At 60.5% G+C, this 13768-nt stretch overlaps 1 protein-coding gene across 1 annotated transcript; it reads right to left on the bottom strand.

Annotated features, from left to right (window-relative positions):
• Nucleotides 1–683: 683 nt before the first annotated feature.
• QSOX1 (quiescin sulfhydryl oxidase 1) lies at nucleotides 684–11330 on the bottom strand. The gene is made up of 12 exons (XM_064664203.1): nucleotides 11039–11330; nucleotides 8762–8862; nucleotides 7411–7459; nucleotides 7127–7229; nucleotides 6243–6333; nucleotides 5871–6016; nucleotides 5285–5419; nucleotides 4970–5099; nucleotides 3010–3132; nucleotides 2776–2920; nucleotides 2344–2523; nucleotides 684–1961 (listed from the first exon to the last, which is right to left on the bottom strand). The coding sequence occupies exons 1-12, from the start codon at nucleotides 11313–11315 to the stop codon at nucleotides 1243–1245; spliced, it is 2199 nt and encodes a 732-aa protein (XP_064520273.1). The 5' UTR covers nucleotides 11316–11330; the 3' UTR covers nucleotides 684–1242.
• Nucleotides 11331–13768: the final 2438 nt, after the last annotated feature.

Raw genomic sequence — 13768 nt, 5'->3', positions numbered from 1 at the left:
AGGCTCCAAATCGGATTGACACCCCCCCTCCCCCTTAATAAAGTTTATTATCGGCCGGGCTCTAATCCTTTTAAATCCCCCACGCGGGGGGATGGGCCAGGATTAGGGGAGGGCAGCGTAATCCCAATGAATTTGTTACAGGGGGATTTAGGCAGCGCCGGGAGAGCAGATGGCCCCAGCCCTGGCTCTGGAAAACAACCATTTTCCTTAATGATTCCTAACAAGGATAAAAGGGCAGAGAGAATCGGGGACAGGCACAGGGGGCCCACGCCCACAGAGATCCTGCTCCCCAGGGATACCATGTGTCTCCCTGCTTTGGACCACGGGCATGGCCAGCACTGAACTGCAGCTCCACAGCTTGTGCCAACTTTTTTCCAGTACCTTCCTGGTCCCCACAGATTCTCTTCCCCTCACTCTGCCTGAGGAGAAGTCGTGAGCCACACCAGGGACAGGGGCACGCCAGCTGTATGAGGGGGGAGGAGGAGAGGGGGAACAGCTACAGGTGCATCTCAAAGCAAAAAGCAGGAGAAAATGTACAATCGTAATTAAAAATATTTAAAGGATTTTTAAACCAAGTGCTCTTCTCAGGGTGATGGGGAGGCTGGAGAGGGGACAGCAGGAAGGGAAGATGGCACCCCACTGTGCCCACACGGCAGGGACCAGGCAACACAGCAGGACAGGCATCGGCAAAAATAATTTATTCCACTAAGACAAGCAGAGAACGAGCAACAGCGCAGGGAGGCGGCGAGGAAAGGTGTGGGGATCCGGGCCCTGTCTCAGAAGGGGACACAAAATGCAGCTGAACCCGTGACTGCCGCCCCCACTCATCAGCCCCCACTTTTGGGGGGTTAAACCCCCATCCTCTTGGCCCCACTAGTGGTTACACCCCGAAGGGCTGCTCCTCAGCACAGGACTGGGCTTCCCAGTTTGAAACCAGCCCAGTGTCTGGGAGCTTCCAAGGGCAGCTGGGTGCCAAAACACAAACCACTGTTGGCGTCCCAGCTCCTGCATGCCCAAAAACATGGCACTATGACCTGAGAGGGGGATGCTCCAACACCTTCCCCCCAAAAACAGCCCTACACCCTCCGCCCCCTACCACGGGTGAGGTGACTGCCGTGACTGGGGCAGCTCCCAAGGGGGATGCGCCAAACCCCTTCCCGCTGGGGGACAAAACACTGGCCCAGCGGTGCTCTGACTCAGCCCACCCTCCCTACGGACAGCCCCCAGCCCCCCAAACCCCTCTCAGGCCATGGGGAAGCCAGGGCGGCCTTTCCGGGCGCGGGTGCGGAGGCGGAAGAAGGTGTACATGGCCAGGAGGCACATGGAGGAGAGGAAGTAGAGGGCGATGCAGAGGCTGATGTCCAGGCGGGAGAAGCCCAATCCAAGCACCCGCAGCCAGGGGCTCCTCCGCAGGCCCTCCCCGACATCCTCCTCCTCCTCCCGGAGCACGATGCTGGGTGCCCGCCGGCGCTCCCTGCCCTCGTCCCGGGGCAGGGCGATGGTGTCCCGCTTGCTGATCCTGCGGCGCCGGCCGGACGCGGCCCGCAGGGCCTGGGTCTTGAAGTGCTGGTCGCTGAAGGAGTCCAGGTCCACGATGTCGTCGCCCATCTTGGGGATCAGCCGCACGATGCTGGGGCGCCGCGGCTCCGCGAGGGCCGGCCGCCCCGCAACCCTCGCCTCGCCCTCCGCCTCCTTGTCCTCCTCTGCCTCTTCTCTCCCCCTCTCCACTCGCGGGCCCTCGGTGCCCAGCCTGGCGCTGGTCCCCTCCCTGGCCCCGGGGACGGGGTCGGGCTCGGCATAGTCCATGTAGATGTTGGTCGGGGAGAAGTGTGCCTTGAGGAAGGTGACCACGGCCGGCTCCTCCCAGGCATGTACCCCCCGCTCCTCCTTGTGGCACTGGGGACACATGTCCGGCGGAGGCCACTGCAGCTTGGGGAACTTGGGGTCCTCTGTGTCACCTCCTGCAGGGACCAGAGCCAGTGAGGGGGTTAGAGGGGACATGTGACACCCTCCCCCTGTACCAGTATAAACACGCTGGAGAGTCCAGCAGCTGGGAAAGGGGACATTTGGAGGAGCCATCCTGGGAGGAGGGGTCCTCCAAGGGCATGTGGCAGCTTTGGGGAGCTCCCTGCAGGGAGCATGTAAGACCCAACTGCATCTCCAGGGCGGTCTGAAGCTGGGTGACCAGCTGCTGTCCCCTGTGATGGGGGACAATGGGATACTCCCACCGCTGCCCCCTGCAGCCATTTGCCAGATCCATCCAGGAGCAGGGATGTTCCCCCCCTCACCTCCCCTTTTCCATGGGGAAGCCGCTCCGACTCCCCTCCTGGCAGCCCCCCTTACCCGCCAGGCGAGCGTTGACCTCGTTGTGGTGGGACCAGAGCCAGAGCACGGCCTCCTCCCGGCTCGACACCCGGTCCATGGACTTGGCCGCCATGGCCTCGAAGTGCTCGGCGCACTCCTGGCAGCCGAAGAAGTGCCGGACGTAGCAGCGCATGGTGCTCAGCACCTCCAGGGGCAGCTCTGGGGGGAGGCAGAGGATGGAGGGGGGGAAAAGGGAGGGTGAGCCCAAACCCCACAGTGCCACCAACTGCAGTCCCACAGTTGAGGTGGCAACCCCACACTGTGACTCTGTGTCTTTTGTGCCCCCTGCAAACCTGCCTCCGGATGAGAAGAAGAAAGGGGGAAACAAGCCTGCACACAGCACCCCTGCCCATGCCACAGCCCACCCAGACACACCCTGTCTGAGCCCAGTTCCCCCAGGGATGCCAATACCTTTGTCAGGGCCGTTCTTGGCAGCCTGGACGGTCAGCAGGTGGAATATGGTCCAGAGCCCACAGGGGTAGCCACGGAAGTGGCGTTCGCTGCCCTGGCAGCCCACCCAGGTCACGTTGGTGGGGAGCACAGCGGGGCTGGAGGCCTGGTGGACAGACAGACAGGTATTGCCAGCTGGGGGACAAGGGGCAGGGGTAATGAGAGCGGGGGCCAGGGTCCCCGTGGGCATCTTACATCTTTGTTATTCTTCATGGCCTCCTTCAAAACATCGCGGGGCAGCTCGGGCTCTGTCCAGTTCCTCAGCCAGCCATCCAGGGTCTGCAGGTAGGTCTGCACGCAGGGGCGCCCGGGGAAGTACTGCAGAGAGGGGAGAGGGCTGAGGAAACACAGACTCCATGCTGGGAGCAGCAGGGCAGCCTGCAGGCACCGCCAGCTCACCAGGACAGGCACTGGGCAGCACCAGCATCCTCTGTGCAGGAGGGCAGCAGCGTCCTGGCAAGGTTTTGGTGCCTGTGTCCAAGGGGCTGGGGGCTGTGCCTTGTCCCCCTATGGCTGGCAAGTCCCCTGTGTGCGTGTTCAGGCTCCAAACCTCAGCCCCAACTGAGGGAGGCAAAAAGCCACTCTGACCATAAGTCTGGCAAAGCCGATTAGCAGCTGCACTTTAAAACCACTCCAGGGAGAGGGGCCAGCCCGTGCCACTGATGGATGGACAGACAGACGGACTGAGGATGAGACCAGGAGCACACAGGAAAAGTGATAGGGAAGTGAAAGAAAGGAGTGTCTTGCTGAATCTGACCTGTTATTTCTGGGCCTGTGGGGAATCACAGTGGAAGACCCAAATTCACAGACTTCATCTGTGACCTGATAGTTCTGCTGGAAAATGCACTGTCACCCCGGCTCCTGGGACAGGAGGAGGCTTTGCCATGCAATTCCCTGCTTTCCAGGCTTCTTTCCACTTTAGGATTTTTACCTCTCTCCTTGCCTTTAAATATCTCTTGGAATTGAAACAGTTAAGGCTTGGACCTGCTGGCTGAGCTCCCCCAGGCTGAGCCTGGGCTGGCAGCAATCCTGGGGATGCTGCTCCGTCCTGTGGAGGACTGCAGGAACGGCAGCACTAGCTCAGCATCCTCAGGGAAGCACCGGCACCCACCACTACAGCTCATGGAGGGGAAAGTTTGCAGGAAGGATTAATAGTGGATCAAATAAAACCACTAGGTGCTCCCCAGCACCCCAGTCAGGGAGCTGGTGTGATGGAGGTTTGTTTCCCTAACTCTGTGGTTCTCATTAAAGGGAGAAAGAGCAAGGGTGATGGCTGGGGGCAAGCAGAGGAGGAGCCACATGAAGTTCTGAGCTGAAGACTTAAGGCTTGTTGCACCAGTGGCTCATGTTTGGAGCTCTTTCCTGGGAAAGAGCAGACAGGGGTGGGAACAGGGGGTGCCTTGCACATGTGCAAGGTCCAAACTGAGCATGAGACCCTGTGTGACAAAGGAGGGAGCAAAGAAAGTGGGCATGGCCGGGTGAAGGTCTGCCAAGGAGCCCAGGCTGTGACAGGGATGGGGATGGGGACGGGGACAGGGTTCCTGCAGACCTAGTGGCAAAACCTCAGTCAGATGCAGCATTCAGTCACAGCAAGAAATTAAACTGCCCTGCCTGTGCTGGCTCAAAGCTCCCACTCACTTCAGCTTCATCAAGCCCAACAGAGAAGAATAAAGGAGACCTTAAATTAGGCTCTTCCGGAGCCTGACTCAGAGCAGGAGTCCCTTTCCTGGACTGTTATCAAAGGAGCCTGCAGAGATCAGCTCCTGGAGCTGAGCATGGGGATCAGAGAGACAAACCCCTCTGACCATCTCTGACAACCCAGCAGGCAACAGCCTCTCTTCTGAAAAGACTTGCTGCCTCGACACCTCCTGCGAGTGCCAATTGTGCTCTGCCCACCAAAGCAGACACCCCACATCTTGTCTGAAACACTCCAGCACTCTCTCTTGGCTCTTTGTTGGGACTCTGGGCTGAAATTGGACATCCACAGGGGCGGGGACTGTCTGACAGCAGCCGTGGGATACGCTGAGCACCAGGACACAGGGCTCACACCCAAGGCCGCCACGCTTCGCTACCCGCGAGCACCGGGACGTGGTGGCCCGTCCCCTGCGCCTGCATTTTGCAAACAGCTCCTCTCCCAACACCGAAAGCTCCTCACCTTCACCAGCGCGGCCACGTAGCACTTGAAGGCGGCCAGCTGTGCCCCCGACAGCGCCGAGGCTCGCGCGGCCTCCACCCGCAGCGAGTAGTGCAGCGCGGACTCCAGGTCGGCCATGTACAACTTGGAGCTGGGGAGGGCAGCGCAACATCAGGGCCCATCAGTCCCTTAACCCGCACCCCCAGGCACCCAGCCGCGACTCGGGGTTCTCCCAGGGGAAGGCACGGTCCCAGCCCTTTGCCCACCCGTGGCCAAGGCACCTCCTCCTCCTCCCCCCAGCCCCAGGTTGCCCGGGATGGTGCCGGGGGGTCTGACCGGTCTGCGCGGATCAGCGGGGCCGCGTCAGTCTCGTTGGAGGGGCTGCTGGTTGTGTTCAGCTTGTAGGAGCCGCGGGTGATGCCCGAGAGCGTGCGCAGGTAGTAGGTGTAGAAGGAACGTGCCTCGATGTGCCTGCAAGGAAGGAGAGGCCATGAGCACATCCCTCTTCCCTCCCAAACAGCCCCTGACCCCAAGGAGGAAGCAAAGGAGACGAAGGCGTAGCCAGACAGGCAATCAGATCTGGGGAGCGCATGTGGGGTGGTCTGTACTCTCCACTTGCCCTGGCAGTGGGTATCCTGACACACAACCTGAGCCCCAGGGAGGCATGCCACGCCACCTCCAGGCAGATGTGGTGTGGGGATGGCTCAGTCACAAGCCATTTTCCCTTCTGCTAGCTCCGGGCAGGGCTGGCAGTTCTGTTCAGTGCCCACCAGCAACCCTCTGCCAGCCTCCCCAACCCAGCCACTGTCTCCTTCCTTCCTAATGAACTTTCCAACAATTACAAAGGAGCACAGAGAGATGGAGCACAAGCATGGCACCCCACCAGCACCCCCAGACCCACCCCGCCGTGTCCCACACTCACACAGGCAGGCGGGAGAACGAGCCGTTGCGGAAGAGCAGGTATCCAGAGGGGAAGGTGGTGACCCCGAACTTCTCCACGAGCTCCTCCTCGCTGCTCAGCACCCTCCTCACTGCCACATTCTCATACTGCAGCATGTCCAGGGCCACCTGCAAGCCCCAGGTTCAGATGGGGGGGGCAGAGGGACCTCCAGCCCCACCAGGGATGCAGTAGGGCTGTTTAACGCCCTGTGTAACTTTGCACCTGCTAAGCCATGTGCAAGCTGAGCAGGGAGCCTGCCTGGAGAGAACTTCCCTGCCAAAGGCACCCAGGAGTTATCAGGCACCAGGGACATGTGCTCCAAGAGACATGGGGGATAAAGGCAGCTGTACCCACCTCTCTGCCCACGAAGGAGTTGCTCTTCTCAAAGATCAGCGCCAAGTACTGGTCCTTGTTCCTCTGGAAGAAAGTGCGAACCTCCTCCGTGCTGCAAGAGAGAGGAGGGCGGCAGCAGGTGCCTCGGCATCAGCAGGATGCTCTGCCCTCCCACTCAGAAGGAGCAGAACTGAGATCTGGCAGGGAATGCTGGTGCAGGTTCAGTCCCACCGAGCCAGCAGTTCTTCCCTGCTCAAGTTTCCAGCCCAATTTTCTGCTCCGGTACACAGGCTTTGAGAAAACCCACTGGGGTCAGCCAAGGAGGTGAAAAACAAAGCACAGGCAGGGCAGAGCAGGAGGGAGCTGCACACTCATCCAGGGGATAAAATAGCAATGAACCTGAACCAGGGCTAGTGTTTCTTTTTGGCTAGGACACAGAGGCACCAGAGACCTGAAGCAAAAGCCCAGCTCAACCACTGCTTTGGGAAATCCAAATGCTCCCTCCCAGGACAGTGGAGCAACTGCCTTGTCTGGCAGGGACAACTCAGATCTCAAAAACATTGTACAGAATCAAGGAAACCCTTTTCTGGAACAGTAAAAACTCCTAATGGCAGAAGCCTCACTTAGCATGGCACGGCACTGCCATGTCCCCAGGAATTGGGGGCCCAGGAATTGCTTGCTCTAATTAAGGTTGATAAGCAGGTTTGTTAGGAGATGCAACAACATGGCCCATCTCATCTGGGCCACGAAAATGGCTCTGCCCTGGCCAGGTTATCTGTGTCTCCCTGGGACATGGGTGATGCAGTGGCTGCTCCATGCTTGGTTTTGGTTCAGGATTTCCCAAGAAACCTGCTCCCCATGGGACAGAGACCACCAGAGCCACCCCCACATGCAAGTGCCCCTACCTGGCTGGCTCCAGCGGAGGACAGGCGGGTGGCCAGGAGTCCTGGCTCTGCTCAAGGTTGGTGATGATGGCATGGCGCAGGTCCTCGACCGTGGCACTGGGATCTGCAGGGGGACAGGATGCCAAGGGGTCAGTCCTGGGGAAGCCAGTCCCATGGGCTGAGGCCAAGGGGAGCTTCTTGGAGCTGACTCCCACTGGACTCCCCAGTATCCCAACCCATGGGGTGTGGGAGCAGCAGGGACATTCACACCCAGGGTACAAACCCCCATGGCTCTGAATACTCACTGGTAATCCTTATCCCATCCTCTGCCTTCTTGCTAAAAGCTCTGAAGAACTGAAAGGGAAAAAAAACCACAAGGGGAAACTGGAGTGAGTGTTTGGAGTGGGATGGGGGGCAGTGCAGCCCAGCAGGCTGAGGCTGCCCATAGACCAGCTCTGCCTCAGTTTCCCCACAACACTGCAGCACACCAACTGTCACCAGCCACCACAGAGGGAGTTCCCCGACTGTGTTCCCATCTTTTGGGGCATCCTCAGAGGGGAGGGCTGCAGGGGAGCCTGTCCAGCCAAGGGCTGAGCACTGGCAGGCAGTAGAGCAGGTGTCTCCAGGGGTCCCACGGAGGCAGCTGGAACCTTCCCAGTCCTGGAAACCACTGTCTCTCTGCTCCGGAGCTCTGACAAAGCAGGAAACAGGGGGGTTCCCCCCCTCCTGGCCTCCCACAGTGGCTCCAGTGCCCACAGTACAGCCACAGCAGCGACAGCAGGTTGCATCAGCCAGGTGTTTGCTTTGCAAGCTGGGCTGGGAGCAGGGACTGTTTGCAAAAGGTGCTTGGCAGGGACAGGAGACATGAAGCAAGTGACTTCTTGCTGTGGACACATCAGCACAGCTCCCTGCCCTGGGAGATGCTTCTGTCAGTGTCCCAGGGCAGTGGGTGCTCAGTGAGACCCCAGGGCAGGGCTGGGACCAAGCCAGCCTGCCTGGAAAAGCCCCAAATCTGACCCCATCTCGAGCTGACCTGTAAGCTGAGACTGACGGCGTGTCTGATAAAACCCTACCCAGTTCCATCTCAAGGCAATCCTGGTTTTAACTGCCAGGTTTAGCACCTGGAGTGCTTTGGTTTCACTGCTTGTGTTGGAGCAAGGCTCTGTTTGCAGCGGGAAGTGCTGCAAACCAGTGTATTGACACAGCTAAAGGGCTGGGCACAGGCCCAGGAGGAGGGATGGCACCCTGCCAGCCACCGCAGGAGGCTCCCAGGAGACACCACCTCCTGCAGCATCCCTGCACCCTCCTACAAAACCTGCCCCTGCAACCTCTCTCTGCCCTCCAACAGCCTTTCCCAGGCATTTTCAACTCAGGATTCAGACTCTCCCCTCCTAGGAGAGATCCGGCCTCTACATTTCGTCAGGAAGCAGCGTTTTGGTTTTCCCCCACCCTGTTGCTCCATCACCCAGCAGTTGTGCTGGCTGCAGCCCGGCCACAGCTATGTTTTGGGGAAGGGCAAAACAGCTCCAGCCTGCGCAACCCCAAAGGGAATATTTTGGTCCAATAGCCCTGTCAATCTCATTGAGCAAGAGCATGACAGGCCAAACGGCAGAGCACAGTGAAACCCAGGAAGTGCCCGGCACACACGGCCCTCACCTTCATCGTGGGGAAGCCGGTTATCCCAAAATCGGAGCACACTTGCTGGTTGTCCTCGTCGGCACAGTCGATGGCCGCCAGGATCACCGCAGGCCTCCACTCTGAGGGGACAGAGGATGAGGTCAGCTCAGTTCAGCCCCTCTGTGGCCCCAAAAATTGCCCTGCTCCTAGCAACTGCTGTGGAGACAGCAGTGATCTCCCACCGTGACGGTGGCACGGATCCTCCTGTCCCAAAAATCACTGCTCGCCCTTCGCAGGATACCAACTAATGCTTTTCAAGCCCAAACACCCAGAGCCATGGTCCATGCTGGTGTTTGGTGCCCTACTTTTCGGGCAGCAGGAAGAGGGAAAGCTGTGTGAGGCGGGACCTGGCTTTGCACGCCCTGCCCTCGCCAGTGCGGGAGCTCAGGCAGCTCTGCCCGACGGTGCCTGCCCAGCTGGTTCTGCCTGTCCAGCCTCTGCCCCAGCTCCTGGGAAGAGGCCACCGGGAGAAGGGGAGGGATGGCTAACCACGGCTCAGGGAGAGCAAGGAACATGGGCTCCACCTCATCTCACCCCAGACCAAGGTCGATAACTGAGAGGGACCAACCCAAAACCAGCAGCCAAGACAAGGCACTGCAGCAGAGACCCCCTGGTTTCCAAGCATCCCCCCTTTGTGACTGTCCACCACCTCCCCGGTGAGGACCAGCAGGTTCCTGGGGTAAAACAGATGGAGAAATGGGGGCATGGCTGGCTCTGAAAACTAGAAGGAAAATGGAGAATAAAGCTCTGAAATGGCTTCTTTTTAGTATAAAGGACACAAGCTGGAGAACACCCAGGCTCTCCTTAGAGCGGGACAGGGAGGGACACAGTGCCAGCACATGGATGGAGCCCGTGCTGCCCCAGGCTGGAGCACGATGGAGGTGGAGACCTGCTGGGATCGTCCTGTGTCTCAGGTGACAGGGCAGGTGAGGCGCTTCCCACTGCCCCGGCACCCGTGGCACAGGAGGGCTGGTGACAAGCCCTGCTGCACGGAGCCAGGCAAGACAGGCACGCTCCTGGAATCATCTGCACGTGGTGCCCGCGGGTCACCCTGGCATCCTCCCTGCCCAGCCCACTCCTACGAAAATCAACCCGTGGGAACGGGCAGCGAGGATGCTGAGCAGCACGGGGGCGGCTTCCCCGCCCTGCCTCCACGGCCACACCGTCCGCGGTCCAGTCTCCGGAGCGGGGAGCCCTGGGGTAACCCTGTTCTGGAGAGGGGCCAGGAGAGCCGGCGTTCTCCCCGCAGGGCCCGGGCACGCACCCCATTCCTCACATCCTGCCCCGTTGGGGAGCGCTGACGGCATCCCCGGGGAGGGACGGCATCCCCTCGGAGGGACGGGATGCCCGCCCGGCCGGCGCCCTGACTCACCCGGCAGCGACCGCGCTGTATCAATTACGGCAATAACAGGGAGCAGCCGCGCGCGCCCCGGGATGCCGCGGGAGGCAGGATGAGCCCCGCCAGGATGAGGGGCACGGCAGCGGCGTGCGCGGGTCGCCAGGCGGGGCTGGGCACCAGCCAGGCCAGGCATCAAGGTCAAAGCCGGGAACGAACCAGCTGGGATCAGTGCCCAGCGCCCTGCCATCCATATCCATGTGGGCGCCGGGAGGAGCGGGGCTGAGGGAGGGTCTGGGGGGCAGCAGGACCCCCCCTATGCCTGGGGCGGGCTCAGTCTGGGCTTCTCCCAGCTGAAGGGTCTCCAGGGATGCTGCTAAGCCAGGCCTGGATATCATGGGGAGGCCCTGGGCACCGTGGGGGGGGGCTGGGCCTTCCCACCAGGCTGCCGCTCCGGGGGGGCTGAGCCGCAGGGGGGGTTTGGGGAGCTGATGGAGGGTAGGGCAGAGGGGATGGAGGGGTGCTGATGGGGAGAGCACAGAGGGGATGAGGGGATGCTGATGGGGACGAGGACGCAGGGCCAGAGATGCAGAGAGGATTTAAGAGTGTGGGTGGAGAGGAGGAGGAGGATGATAGGACAAGGCCGCAGGAGGGATTCAGGGGCGCTGATGGGGCTCCAGGGGCACAGGGAGGATTTGGAGGTGCTGACAGGTGAACAGACAGCGATACGGGGGGAATTTAAGGACGCAGGGGCAGAGGCACGGGCGATTAAATGGGGTACTGATAGAAGAGATCAGAGACGGGGATAAGGGGCAGGGGGTACAAGGGCACGGGCACAGGGAGGGTTGGGGGGCGCTGATGGGGGGCAGGCGGGCATGAGGCGAAGGGGGGGCGGCGGCACAGCGGGGCCGGGGACTCACCGCGGATGTCGTGGGCCAGGGCCCGCCATGTGGGCGCGAAGTGGACGCAGTGGCCGCACCAGGAGGCGAAGAACTCGACGGCCCAGGCGCTGGAGGAGCCCAGCAGCCGCCCCTCCGCCTCCGGCCCCAGCAGCTCCAGCGGGTCCGAGGGCGAGTAGAGGCGGCCGGGCCGCGCCGCGGGCAGCCGGAGCAGCAGCAGCAGCAGGAACGGCAGGAGCAGCGGCGGGAGAGCCGCCGGCCCCCCCCGACCCCCGGCCCGCGCCCGCCGCCGCCACATCGCCCGCCAAGGCCGCCCGGAGCCGCCCGGAGCCGCCTTTAGCGCCCGGAGCCGCCCTTGGCACCGCCCCTGAGGCGGGGCCGGGGCGGGGACACGGCGGGGGACACGGTGGGGACCCCCCGGCACCCCCACGGCGGGGGGGATGAGACAAGGACCCCCTCAGCCCCCCCACAGCACGGGGGGAGCCCCCAGTAACTCTCCAACCTCCCCTCAACGCCCCCACATTGTGTGTGTGGAGGCAATACCCCGCACAGCTCCCCCAAATCATGGGGAAGCCCCAAATACCGCCCCAGCTCCCCCCTGGTGCGCTCACATCACAGGGGAGCCCTCAATAACCACCCTCCAGCTTCCCCCCGGTGCCCCTACATCGGGGGGGAGCCCGCAATGCCCCCCTTGATGCAGTTACCCTCCCTTAGGGGGCAGATGGCATAATATGATAAAATTCTGATAAAGCGAGGAATGCCCAGGGAGGTGGTGGAGTCAGTGCCTGGAGGTGTTTAAGGAAAGAGTGGACATGGACTGGACTAGTTGATATGGGTGTGTCTGGTCACAGGCTGGACTCTATGATCTTGGAGGTCTTTTCCAACCTAATTCATTCTGTGATTCCGTAATGGCAACGGCAGCTGATTCAGCCCCAAAAACCGCAGTGCCACCATTACAGGCAGTGTCTGACATCAGCCAGTGTCACTGGGGCACCACCCAACAGGCACCCTAAGACCCCCCTGCCCCAACTCTGCCAGGGATGCCCGGCAAGGATACCCAGTCACACCCCCAAAATCCAGCTCCTACATCCAGAATAAGCAGCCTTCCAACGCCAGTAGCCCCTTTAAGGGAATGGGTTCAAACTCAGAGTAGGTTTAGGTTAGGAAAAGCAGAATCTTCCCTGTGAGGGTTGTGAGGCCCTGGCACAGGTTGCCCAGAACAGCTGTGGCTGCCCCATTCCTGGAAACGTTCAAGGTCAGGTTGGCCAGGGCTGGAAACAACCTGGTCTAGTGGAAGGTGTCCCTGCCCATAGCAGGGGGGTTGGAACGAGATGTTCTTTAAGGTCCCTTCCAGCCCAAACCCTTCTAGGACTCCACGATTCCATCCTCCCCAGGGCCGTGCCTTCCCTCACGCACACACCCACGTCACCGGCTCCCAGGCGGAAGGTGCCCGTTGCTCAGAGCCCCGGGGCAGAGCTGGGCACCAGAGAGGTGGACACAGCCCCAAAATCCAGCCCTCCACTCCCTCCCCAGCCCCTGAGGCCAAGGGAACCCCCAGCACTGGGGGTGCTCATGGCTGCTGAGGGCTGGTTGCTGGCTCTGTCCCCAGGAAGGCCATTATCCATGCTGAGCCCCACCTAGGTATTTTAGGCGGACTTGCCATGCTAGAAAAACAAGCCTGCCAGAGCCAAGCCTTGCCAGGGCAGCAGAGGGCAGGGGCTCCACACGGGGCACAGCTCTGGGGAGTGACAGGGCCCCCTGAGACAGCCTGGCTTGGAGGGACAGAGCCTGGTGGACGCAACCGGCGGGATTGCTCCCACCCATATTCTTCGGGTCCAGGCTGATGGGAATGGGGCAGAAGATGGTCTGCTCCAGCCCTGCCAGCTGTAATTAAATGCTTAAAGGATTATCACACCTCACCATCCAACCAGGATGGAGAGACACACAGCACTGTGCAGGGCTGCTGTGAAAGGTGGTCCTTCACTACTGACAGAGGCCTTGCCAGGACTTGTCTTCATCCAGCTGGTGATTAAAAGACAAAAATCCCCTGTTTATGGATGTCATCACCGTTATCTTACCCTGGGTCAAAGCCTTTATATTCAGGGCTCATCAACTTGATTAGGTTATCCAGGGGAAGGAGAGGTGCTCAGCACCAGTGTAATTGCCAGCATCCTCCCCATCCAGCTCAGTCCTTCCTCCGAGGCAGCCCAAATTCCTTGAATCCTTTTTTACATGCAAAAGCAGCATGAACCCTTAAGGTGCAGGGGCAAGAGCCCACACCCCAGGGCTCCAGCTCCTTTTGGGGTGAGCCACACCATTGCTCATCCGCCGAAGCCCTGGGGTGGGGATGCTCCTGCTTCCTGCTGCCCCAGGAACAGCGGGGACTGCCGACCCTACTGCCCAGCTGGCACGTCCCATCCCCAAGGCTCCCCAGGCAATAGCCTCCTTCAGCGGCGGGGCGTGGAGTTTTCCAGGCACAGACTTGCCCCAAAAGCCTTTTTTTTCCTTTTAATGCTGCTGCAAAGCAAGAAAGGAGGCTTTTCTTCCACCTCAAACTGGGAAGAGACAGATTTTCATTGCAGAACACCCTGAGACAGGGCATGGAAAGTCAAAGGTGAAGCAGAGATTTTGAAACAACCCTTTTTAAGATGGATTTGAGAGTAATTAAGATGAATTAAAAGCAATCAAGGAGCAGTAGAAGTCTGGGGAGGTTTTAGAAACACCCTCCCGTCGCCATCTGCCTTTTTGTCC

Source organism: Pseudopipra pipra, chromosome 9 (genome assembly GCF_036250125.1).
Source record: "Pseudopipra pipra isolate bDixPip1 chromosome 9, bDixPip1.hap1, whole genome shotgun sequence".
NCBI lineage: Eukaryota > Metazoa > Chordata > Aves > Passeriformes > Pipridae > Pseudopipra > Pseudopipra pipra.
Note: the sequence above shows the minus strand (reverse complement) of the source record. Positions and strands in the feature narration are given on the sequence as shown.

Bases quoted from the DNA above. Each gene is read 5' to 3' on its own strand.
- QSOX1 (XM_064664203.1), bottom strand. From the start codon at position 11,315: ATGTGGCGGCGGCGGGCGCGGGCCGGGGGTCGGGGGGGGCCGGCGGCT. The intron at 8,863-11,038 runs GTGAGTCCCCGG...CTGTCCCCTCAG, and splicing joins CCTGGCCCACGACATCCGCG to AGTGGAGGCCTGCGGTGATC. The intron at 3,133-4,969 runs GTGAGGAGCTTT...CCCTCTCTGCAG, and splicing joins ACGTGGCCGCGCTGGTGAAG to TACTTCCCCGGGCGCCCCTG.